This window comes from Lichenostomus cassidix, chromosome Z, assembly GCF_008360975.1.
Source record: "Lichenostomus cassidix isolate B80296 chromosome Z, HeHo_3.0, whole genome shotgun sequence".
NCBI lineage: Eukaryota > Metazoa > Chordata > Aves > Passeriformes > Meliphagidae > Lichenostomus > Lichenostomus cassidix.
The window spans coordinates 8,216,149-8,228,447 of record NC_139511.1 but is presented as its reverse complement, the minus strand read 5'-3'; the positions used below and the strand labels follow the sequence as shown (position 1 = coordinate 8,228,447).

At 34.4% G+C, this 12,299-nt stretch overlaps 1 protein-coding gene across 1 annotated transcript in view; it reads left to right on the top strand.

Annotated features, from left to right (window-relative positions):
- MAN2A1 (mannosidase alpha class 2A member 1) overlaps positions 1 to 11,858 on the top strand; it is a 124,774-nt gene extending 112,916 nt beyond the window's left edge. The window contains exons 20-22 of the mRNA XM_085043266.1: positions 4,439 to 4,633; positions 9,117 to 9,227; positions 9,567 to 11,858. Of these exons, the coding sequence (XP_084899392.1) occupies positions 4,439 to 4,633; positions 9,117 to 9,227; positions 9,567 to 9,719 (459 nt within the window). The 3' untranslated portion in view covers positions 9,720 to 11,858. The remainder of the gene's footprint in view (positions 1 to 4,438; positions 4,634 to 9,116; positions 9,228 to 9,566) is intronic.
- Positions 11,859 to 12,299: the final 441 nt, after the last annotated feature.

The following is a 12,299-nucleotide window of genomic DNA, read 5'->3' as shown; positions in this document are numbered from 1 at the left end:
ACTGCTTTGTTTGACAGATGCTTACATTAACCTTACACTCTTGGTCACCCAAAAGGAATTATTTAACTCAGAATAATTATCCGATTTACATCAGTGATTAATTGCTATTTGTTGCATTTGAGGTGTAAGACCTATTATCTTTCTTCTTTTTAACTGTTTACTCCTCCTCTGTATCTGTATCATTTAGTTGTCAAAATTGTTTGGAGTTGTTACAGGCATGCAAAAATCTAGCTCCAGATATCAGCCTTGGAGGAAAGGGTATGATTTATCCATATCTGGAGGACTTTCAGAGCTTGTCAGACTTTGATTATTCATTCTTGTTGTATTACAGTGTGCAACTTTGAATGCAATTCAAAGCAAGTGCATCTGATTTTCACTTGGTAAGATAACAGCCAGGCAGTCTTGCGTGCAAAGCCTGTTACTAAGTTGAAGCCATTTACTGTTTGATGTCAATTTTGTGAACTTGGCTAGTGTCAGCCTGAAATAAAACCTGAATTTCTCTTCTAAGTTGTGAGCTTTAGGGCAATGGGTGTACAGAACATTGTGCAATTTTCTCATGTCCTTCCTGCTTAGAGACTCCGCCTTCTGAGAGTGGGGAGCCACTGTATGTAAAGATTCTAGCTGTTTGCATTTGGCGAAAAATGTATGTGATTTTAAAGGTTAAGCATCCGCCCTTACCTGTCACTTGTTTTGGTCATGTGTTGTAAACCTGCTATTCACATCACCAGTGATATTGTCTGCTGTTTTGTTCTCACTTATAAGCAGTCTAGCAGAGTATTACAGAAACGGTTCCTCATGTAAAGCAGCATCTCATCAAACATGCTGATGCATTGTCAATCTTTGAATTGTACAGAAAGAAACAAATTTTTCTGTATTTGTCTTTTGGATTCTTTGACTCACATTCTCGATTGCTGTCAGTAGCTAGTTTATGATTAAGATATTTAAAAACATTTTCTCCTTATGTTTTGGTAATTAAAATGCTCTGAAAGTGATTTTGCTCCACAGATTTGATTGTTCAGTCCAGAAACATTCTCCTTTGAAGAGTGCTGCCCACTGATTTTCTTAACCTGTGAGAGAGAATGTTAGTAAAAATTATTTCCTGACACAACATGAGAGAGAATGATAAACTTTTTCTTTCCAGCAATAATCTGGGTGGTTTGGTATCAGACTATTTTAGTCTGCATCCTTTGGTTTGGCAGGCCTGGCATTCTACCTATTTCCACATTTTATTTGAATGTGCTTACACACTGAGTCAGCATCCACATTTCAGCATGTCAGATCATGTAGTGCAGATGCCATTGGGGGTTTATTGTTATAATTACATTTTTTTGGTGATTTTGGCATTGCAGAGAAGAGTCTAAAGGAGGAGTAAATAGTTAAGATATGTGATTTGATAAGATTAAGATATGTGGTTTGCCTCAGTTTCCTTAATTTTATATGGGAAATTTTAGATTACTTGTCTGTGTTGAAAAGTTCATTGGTTCTCCATTAGCTAAATTGATGTCCAGTTATCAACTCCTTCAGCTTTACTTTCTTCCCTACAGAATTATCCATTTCTTTCTTCTGTTCAGTTACTAAATGATTTCTGAATTTTTCCCCTCTAATTAAGGACCTCAGTTACTTAATTTAAATTCTTACCAGAAAATCCTCTGAGTCTTGGAGGCAGAGTGACTTCTTCAACAGGCAGATAGTGTTTCGTACAAGGGGGAACAGTTCTAAACTGAAAGTGAAGTGAATTAGATTGAGTATTAGAAAGAAAACCTTTACTCAGAGGATAAGAAGGCACTGGAACAGGTTACCCAGAGCAGCCGTGGGTGCTCCATCCCTGGAAGTGTTCAAGGCCAGGTTGTATGAGGCCCTGAATAACCTGATCTGGTAGGTGGCATCCCTGCCTGTGACAGAGGGGTTGGAACAAGATGACCTTTAAGGTCTTTTCCAACCCATATCTTCCTATTCTTAATAAAATAGCTCATTTCTGATGTAAGGGCACATTTTATAAATGAGGCTATTCTTAAAACTTGTTGCAAAATATAAGCTAATGTTATATTGGAGTATGGTTTGTGTCTCCTCAAAACTGAAAGTTTAGAATTATTCACCTTACTTTTGATGACAAGGGAAGATCCTAAATGAGGATCCATTTATGTCTATTGCACAGTCATTCAAGAGGTTGGGTTTCAACACAGTTTCCAATTGGATAACTGTATATGCATGTACTGTAAGATGGTTAAAAAGGCAGTATTTGCTTTGATTAGAGTTCATTAAGCCAGCACATCATCATCTGGTATTCATCAGATTCTTGCCAGTACTTAATGTTTGTAAGGCAGCCAAAGGAGCTCCATTCACACATTGATAAATGCTGTCATTGAAACTGAGGAAATAATGTCACTTTTAAGAGAGCAGTACTTTAATTAGATGGAGACTGTGGGACTACATCCTCTGATGCAGCAACAGCAGGGTACTGCTGAAAGCTATCCACATAGTGAAAGTGTGTATAGAGTAATTACTCATCCCATTACATTGTTTGTATTTGCAAGCACTTCTCATCTCTGTTTCTAGAGAGTCCTGTTTCAATTTTGGATCACTAGATTGGAGAGGAAAGACACACTCCAATCCCTCCATGATTGTGATATACCTCAGGGGGAGTGTGATTTGAAGAGTCCTTTCTCAGTCTTCTGTGAAAGCATTGTCTTCACTGTGTTTGCAAAACCCTTTTCCCTTTGGTCTCCTGGCAGCTTTTGACACCTTCTGTACTCTCCCTTTCCATTGCTATTAGAGAGGTTCAATGAATGACTGCTCTTTTTCTGTTGGTGCAATCATCCAGTTTTCCTTTTGGGGTGAAAATATGAATGCTTCTTTGAAAGAACATGGATATACAATTCTCCCTGTGTATAGAGCAGGTATGAAGGCACTTGAACAGAAGACTTTTAGATTTAGATGTCCATAGAGCAAGCTTGCTCATACTGTAATTAGAAAAGAAAATCATGGCAATGAAGTCTACCGGTGATGCTGAACTTTTCAAGGTAATGAAAAAAACCTCAAGGCTAAACTGAAGAATTGGAAGACTCAAGACTGATTAAAGATGCCATAAAATGGCAGATGGTATTCAATGTACATAAATGCATGGAGGAGCATGGAGGAGCAATCCTCTACAATGATCGACTGTTATCATTTGGGGGGTCATAACAGATACTTAAAAATACTAAGCCTCAATGCTTAGCAGATACCAGAGAGGCAAAATGTTAGTTATTACTAAGGAAAACAACAAGAATAAACCGGAAAATACCATCTTCCATTGATTCAACCCTGGAATATTTTCAATTTCTTCACTGTCAGCTGTATTTAATGCTACTGCAGAGGTATAAATAAACATGCATATACATGCATACACATCCCAAAACTGAAATTACTGTTGTGGTTGTCCATTACAAGCTGAAAAATAATCCTCCCCTTTGCTTTAAATGTCTCCCATATGTTTTTTATTTCCATGTTTTCAGCCTATCATAAAATGCAAATTTAATATATCAGTGCTTGAGATACTACCTTTTTAGTAAACTTCCTGCAAAGTTTTCACTAATATCACCTCTTTAACTATAAACAAGCAGGGATTTACCTGATTAAGTATGCAAGAGAGAAATGAGAGCAAAAGAAGTTTTCACTCATTTCTACTCTTATCTTCGTGACATTCTGAAGTAGAAATTGCCTTTTTAAAGTTCTCTTGTTTTCTTTTCTTGGCTTCTCTGGAGCTTTAACTAGTTGTTGTGAATATGTAGGATTTGTAAAGCAGCCTCTGCAGCCAAGTAAAAACACTGCAAGTACAAAACTTCAGAAAGTATAAAATACGTAAAATCTTGGGATAGAATAACTTTGGTTCCTGCTGGCATGACATTGAAATAAAGCTTCTGGAAGAATTGTTTAGCAGTGGAGACAAAGACGCTAGCTGTTATTTCTCCCAGCAAATAGTTTGAAGGATATATATTTAAAATAGAAAGAGGGATTTAGGATACAAGTTGGAGAAAACAGGAAAAACAGGTCAGAAAATAATGTGGAAAAGGAGGCCTGCAAAAAGACTGGCTGGGTCTCTATAGATACTATAGATTATGAAATAGATACTGAATAAATAGGAGCAACTTGCTAAAGTAGTAGCTAATTTCTCCAAACTGTATTGCTTACATATCAAGGGCTAACACAGAAACCCAAAGAATGTTGTAAAATTAGGTGTCACCATAGTTTTGAAAGTTGTACTAGTGGTTTACCAAAGCAGAAAGTATACCTATTAATAGTAGAAAATTGTTGGGTGATCGAGAGTTTCCAAAAGTAATTGGGCAGTCTAAAAATTAAAATTTTCTATGGAAGTATTGGAATCATGTATAAAGTAAGTGGCTTTCAAAATTCAGACATGATAGTATGTCAATTTGAATCATTCTTCTCTATTTTGCAGAATGAAGGCAAGGCACCAGTCAGTTTTCCGTCACTTGTTAGCCATATGACTTCTCTTTTCTTAAATCATCCTGTAATTCCAATGACAACAAATGCAGATTCAGGTGTCCCAGAGCTGATAAATATTTTTTCTCCACTGATGTCATCCATGCCTTGTGACGTGCATATAGTCAATCTAAGGACAATCCAAGCAAAGGTAAGGTCAAACAACTGGTTTTTGTGAGCAAACACATGATATAGCTTATTAATATAATCAGATAATTTATTCTTGTGAAGTATTTTGTGGGCAGGTTTATATATGATAAACTGCAGGGTGATTACTAGCTTTTGTTAATTCTGCAAGAACTGTGTCTGTACTTAATTCTGTACCCCTGTGTCTGAGTAACATTAAATGCAGGGATTGTTTTTTCACAACATGATAATATTGTTGTGCAATATAGTGCAGGATTCTATCTGGAGGGAACACATTCCAATGAGTTCCCACAGTTTACGAGAGAACCATTAATATACTTCAGCATTTTCTGTACTAGAAGAATTAAATTTGAGGTCATTAGACTTTGTTCTGAGTGTGTTTTTAATAAAGCATATAGTTTTAAACTCAACTTCAATTGTTAAAATATTTTTAAGCCTAATTACAAAACCTAATGTAGTTATTCTTACATTATCTTATAATGATTGGTTCCTGTGAAAACGTTCTCTAGTAGGCAAACCAAAACCAAACCAAACACAACTCAAACAACTAACCACCACCAAAAAACACCAAAAAACTAAAACAAGAAACAAAAAAACCAACAAAAAATTCAAATAAAAAGGCTCTTCTGTACTCAGTGGTTTTTTCCTTCAAAGGAAAGGCAGTAACCACCAGGATTTAATTTACTGTTTGATAAACTGAAAGACTGGAACTCATTTTGCATTCTTTTCCTGCCAACTGTTCTATAAATTCTTTTCAGTTTTTCAGTTCCTTTTAAGATGTATGTTACCTTTATGCTACCACAATGAAATCCCTTTTTAATTCTGCCATACTTAGAGACAAACTATTTATCCCTTTTCCCTTAGAGTTTCCATGATGGCCGATGTAAAAGTGCTTGTCTGTATTAAGATCAGATTATATTCTGTTAAATCTGTTTTTCATTTAAAGTCTTAATCTTTATTTTAAAATTTAAACAATGTTTGCTTTCTCATGCTTTCTCTGTAAGTAGCTCAATCTCATGTAAGCTCCTTCAGCTGTGACTGATTCTTATTTTGAATTTCAAAGTGGAAAAATTCTCAATTTTGTGGGTCTTGTGCCTTTGAAAAGTTAGGAAGAAGCCTGATACTAAATTAAATCTTCATGTGAAGTGAATGTTTTGCACTTCACTGTGAATATTTTCATTTTCCCCAGCCAGCTCACCATCACAGGTTTATTTCAACACATCGTGTTCAGGGCCAGACAGACCTGTATGAACATATTCCTCTCCCTTTTTGAGGCTTAAATCCACCCCGTTATTTGTATCATCTGGATATGAAAGCTGTGAAAAGAAAGGCTTGCTCAGTGTCTGCTTTTTGAGTTCAATGTTGCTATTTGTAAGTGAATTCTCCAATTTTATCAGGGCTGTACTCGCCCCACTATCCCAACTGGTATAACACTGATGCTATGATCTCTTCCATGTCCACAGCTGTATTTTTCATTGATTACTGATTGACAGCTCTTGAGCTTCCAGCATTAATATGTCCACTTCAAAGTGAAAGCTTGCAGCAGTCATAGGATAGGAGTACCATCATTATAGATACAGAATGTTCTTCCCTCCAGCAAAAATGGTGATATGCCTTGCAAATAATTCTGTAAATCTCTCCTCACTTTCTGCTTCCTTTCTCTTGCTTCCAAGAATTTGAATAAGTGACGTAATTCTGGCTAATTGACACAATTATTTTTTTTTTCCCAGAAATTTACGCCTCTCCATTGCTTTAGCTTTTGATTTTCCATAATCCATTACAAGTTCACATGAAAGGGTACCAAATTAAAATAAATTGTTACAATTTAATGTAGAAGTTAGAAAGAATATTGCTGTTGTTGTAAGGTGTCTGATCTTGTCATGGACGAGTCCAATCCCTTAGGATTACAGCATTTAAAGATTTTATTTTAATAAAACTCCAGCTTTTGAGTAGTTTGACACATATTTTACCTGATGTTAGTAAACTGGGGCTCAAGATCTAGAACAGAGTACATTTGTCCATTTATACTCAGCATAAATACTTAATTTTGTTGTATTTCTTAAACTTTTGAATGTGTGTCTGTTAGCTTACAGTAATTGAATTTTAAAAGAGTTTTAAGTGTTTTTTCTTTCTCATCAAAATTTTAACAGCATTGCCTTGGGATACTGTTTATGAGAAAGCCTAGCAATTTTTCTTTTTTGCTATCTAGTAGCCTGATGTAAGGCTGCATTTTAATACTCAGAGATCAAAATCAAATCCAGCTTTGGCAGCTCTTCTAAGAAAGCTAGTCAGAGATTTGATAGCACAGTGTTTTGGGATTTTTTTTTGTTGAATAACAGTGCTGTGAAGTTTTACAAGGTTAAGAATGTTACTTGTTGAAAGCTGAGGAGTTACTTACAGGTGTTCATGCAGTTACCATGGTCATGTTTAGAAGGTGCAAATTAAGTTCACCCTTGCTGAGAAATTCATTAGCCTTAAATGCACTTAATATAATCTACCTAGAGATGATATAAGAACAGGTAACTTAAAGTAGATATGGAGGCTGTGACAACTTACTCTCTCACACCTGCTTTGATAATGGGTTAGAGCAGCTTTGGTTTTGATACGTGGTTACAATGTGCATGGTAGAAGGTGCAGTACTGGATCCTAGATATTTATACTTACCAAAACACTTTTACCCAAGGCATCATTAATTGTTTGTTACGTTTTTGTTTTAAATCTTTTGAATCTTAATTAAGATAATATTTAATTCTAAAAAATTGAGAGATGAAATATTAATGCAGTCATTTAAAATGCATACATGCATTTTTTATGCAGATTACTAAAAGATAATTTAAGTGAATTAGAGGAAGTGTTGTTACCCATTACTGGCTTGTCATTTTTAACATTAATTTACCCCATAGGAAGTCAGACTTTTTCAGTATGAATTTTAATGTTTCACTAATCTGATGTTTAGGCAGACAGTATGATTTTGTGTGCATAAAAATATCTGCTTTTAAGTGCAACACTGTCACATCAGTGACAATGAAAACCAAGTCAGGTGTTTCATAGTAGGAGAGGGAGCATAATTCTGTCACATGACAGTTATTAGCTCACTTCATGTAGGCAGTGGTACTGCTGTTCCAATGAACAGGATAAGAACTTCTTTAGCCATCAATGCTAATAAATATTGGAAGCTTATTTTTATGTGCTGAATGTAATTACTATTCATTAATTAAAAAGTTGATTTAGGTGGTTGTAAGTGTTCACAGAATCTTTTCAAGCTGAGTTTTATTCACAATTCGTAAACTACACAAAGTTACCAACAATCAGTCTTTTACTGAAAAGTATCTCATTTCAACTCCAAATACTATTGTGTAAATTTTTACTTTTTTCATGAGAAACTTAAACCCACAAAGTTTATGGTTTTTTTATTGTATGAATGAGTACTTTGTATTATGTATTTGTTGTACTTTGAATCTTTGTCATGCTGGGTTTCAAAGAAGCTGGTGCAAGCTGATCCATGATCTCCTTTATGAAAATAAAGTCTGTAAGATTAAGACCTCTTGTTTGGTACACTTTCAGGAGCTGATGCATCACAGAGGGCCTAATGCTTATTGGCGTAGGTTTCTCCAAGCAATAGATACATTCTGAAGTACCAGAAATGAACCTAACTCATGGCAGAAGCTTTTGTGAAAAAGCACCAGTACAAAACTAAGTAAACCAGAAATAAATGAGAAAAATAGCCTGAAGAACTGGCATGGCTTTGAATAGAGACATCTTTTTTGTGCTCTTATTATATAATCAGATGAAGAGCTGAAGAATCTAAAACAACAATAAATAAAGAAATAAAGCAATGCGTCACAGTAAATATGTGACTATGGTGAGTGTAGGGGTGCAGCTGCAAAAAAGACATTGAGATGCTGGAGCATATCCAGGGAGGGCAGTGGACCTGGGCAGCTTTATTGTCTGTAGAGGCTCAAAGCACAGAATTTCTTATAGATAAACATAAAATTCATTTCTTATTTCTCATGTATTTCAGTGTGCAGTTCTCTGTATACCTTAAGGTGAGTTAGAGAGCAGTTTTGCAACACAAAAACTCGTTCAACATAATCACATTGAGTATGCAAAACAGAGTATTGTAGTTAACGTATGATTTCAAGTTTGTTTTCTGTTTTGCCATATAATTTTTGTGGGAAAGCAGTTAATACAACTATGATAGCTACACTTCAATCCTGAGTCTGTACAAGTGCATCTGTTGAGCTTTAAACTCAACAACTTACATTTATATTCTGCAGTACATTTTATGTTTTAACTCATTGTCATTTAGTTCTTTCTATGTTTAGCTTTATAACTTTTTTTAAAAGCCATGATGGTTCAGTCTAGGCTGAACATTTTTTAAGGTGTAAATGGGTCTATCAGTGTATGATAATAATAATTTTTTAGTGTCCTAAAATGTCGTCCTAACTGATAGTTTGTGAGTAATCTTTTATATTGTTTGTTTGTAGGTAGATAGCAAGCCATCTGATGAAGCTGCTCTGATTCTTCACAGAAAGGGATTTGACTGTAGATTTTCAAACAAAGACACGGGTCTGCTCTGCTCAACTACTCAGGGAAAGGTATGGTGATTAATCTGTAGGAATTTTGTAATAAAATTTTAAAATAGGTTTGGTATTTTCTTTAGGCAGAAAAGTAAATATCATCTTGTTTAGAAACAAGAAGAGTTCAAATCCAAATATTTCTAGTCATTTTGAATATACTGATTTAACTTACGTTGAAACATGGCAAGTGAATACTGTCTAAAAAGATTTAAATTAGTGTACAGTATTTGATCTCTGATATTTAAAAATATTCAAAATCTTTGGCATGAGAATTACTGTGCTGGTACCTGCAAGGAGCTGTACAATTTTAAGGTACATACTGCTAAATGTTGTTCTTTTTTGGTTTTTTCCCTCCAGATAAAGGTGCATAAACTCTTTAGCAAATTCAGAGTGGAAAGTCTTACACCCACATCTTTATCTTTGATGCATTCACCTCCAGATGCCAGAAATATAAGTGAAATAAATATGGGTTCTATGGAGATAAATACATTCCGGATTCGGCTGAGATGAAATCCTGCTTTAATAGTCAGATAGAGAAGAAGAATCTGCAATTGCATCTCCTCTGAGTTTCACGTGCAATAAGAAGCACATTGATGTTATTCCAGCTTCTGGATACTGTGAGAAAAAAATGCATTCTATTTTTATTTTTTTTAACCAACACAATGAAAAGCCATGTTACAAGCAACTTTTTTTTTTGTTCACTTTTTTTTCCCCCCCCCATAAAATAGCAACATTATTATCAGTTAATATGACAAGTGAAGAAATTTCTAAGGATGTTAACCTCTCAACAGATTAAATCTCAGGTTAAATGCTAATTAATGATGTTTCTGGTGTTTTAACTTTCATAAATAGGGGATTGGATTTTAAACAGCCTTCTTTTCCTGATTCTTGATGAATTTATGTATGAATAACTCAGTGTAGAAAGTCCTAATGCAGCTTGGAAATAAAATGGCATAAAATGTTCTTGTGTAGTAGCTAATGTCCAAATATTTACAATTGTTTGTATAAATGACAATAATATCAATTTATTCCACAATTAATTTGAATTTATTCAACACAAAGGGGATTATTAATTGTGGTAAAATGAAAGCCTGCAGTACTTGTGATAAGTGATGGTAGATTTTAATACTTCTACCATTCACCTGAGTTATGTAAATAGGAAAACATGAACCCACAAAGTAATTTTGCAACGGAAATGTTTAATAAAACTCCCATTTTGTTACTTGACACACTGGGATATGTGCAATTATTCCATTACCATGGTGAGAAATGCCCATAATTATCACAAATACAAGATTTTTTATAAAACTCATTTAGATACCGGTGTTCTCTGAAATGAGTTTTCTATTTCAAGATTACCATATCAAAATAAATGTGCCTTATTTTTTGATATGTCTTGTTACAATTTTGGTGTCTATGTTAATGTTTTTGGGGAAAAGGTTGTTTATATAATACTTAAGCTGTGTATCTCCTATTTGACAATGCTGGCCACACTGATCTATGTATTCCTGCACCAAGTTTGTGCTATCTTATTCTGAACATCTTGACTGTTTGAATGTATTAATATGATGTCATTATGTGAAACACCAACTAAAAAAGAATTACTGTAGAAGCTAAATTCAGCTGCTTTCAAGAAAATTGCAACTTGATACAGAGAGCTGATAGTAAGCAAGACATAGTTTGCAAACCCATCAAAACATGTGCTTGCATGTCATAGACTGTGGTGACCTGTTAATTCAGAATCATGTGCCTATATTTTAAACAACATTTTTCAAACTTGCAACCTCACTTACATTGCCAGTGTTCACGTTACTGAAGAATGGAGACTTTGCTTTTTTCCCATATTAATTCATATCTAGTATTTAAGCCATCCAAGTGTGAAAAGTATTTCCCTAAGTAAAGCTGCTGTTTACAGTTAATATATAGAAACATTCACTTGAGTATGATTCCGTTTTATAGTCTTCGTTTATTTTCATAGCTCATTCTTCTATCTCTTGCTTATGCTTTACTTTTCCATACCTTGTTGCTTATCCTCAATACTAATGCATCAAAAGTCATCATTACTGGTAAAAAAATGTGCTTGATCTAATATTGCCCCCTGTATTTAATTTCATCATTGCTGCTCCACAATTATATCAAATATCAAAGTCAATCAAATTATTTCATGTAGGTACAGGCTATGTTAGAAGAAAATAAAAGTCATGCTTAGATTTCATGCATTGTCACAGGTTGGATCTCTGCTGAGATTGTGTAGATTTTCTTACTTAATTTAATCTACTGTGTGTTTTGTAATAATGGGAATACTCAGTAGGATCTGGTGGAAGTTACATCAAGAATATAGGAACCACTAACCACAAATAGAAGAATCAGATGGATCCAATAAATGGATGTTTTCATGCAATAAACATGTACTGTAACTTTTCTTAGAAAGAGTGTTTGAAAATACTGGTTTTTGTTGGAACTGAAAGCTTGGTAGACTTGCCAGAAATTTCTCAAAACACTTATTTTGTTGCTCCTTCAGAATTACAATGTTCAAGAGACTTTTATGTGTTCTGTGCAAGAAAACATTCTAAATACTTTTTCAGTTTTGTTACACAGAAAAGGAACATTTTGATGCAATAAAGTTTTAAAGTATTTTGCCTCTTGGAATTGCTTTGAAAGATTCTTCAAATAGCATTGATTCTTTTCTTTTATCATGAGCTGTACAGTCATGATGCCAGAATCTTCATTAACCAGCAGATTTTATACTTGTTCCTTTATTTTGCATTTCTTATGTAATGACAGCTTTCAATTCAAGATCCTTTCCTGAAATCCTTAACTAAGTAAAAACTCCAGTCGAAGTCTCAAAAAAAAATTTTGCTTGGATTGGTTCAGAATATGGCTGTCAATGAGGTTGTGTTATCATTGGTTTGGGATTTTGTTAGATTTTTGGGGGTTTTTTTCCCACAAGTTTTAAGGAATTCTTATGCTGTAATTTTATTGCTGTAATTCTTATGCTGAATTGGCCATCTAATTCAATTGTATTATTTTGGGGTTTTTTTCTGTTTTTATAGCTGCTGGATTTGTAGCTATTGATTAAGAGAAACAAAC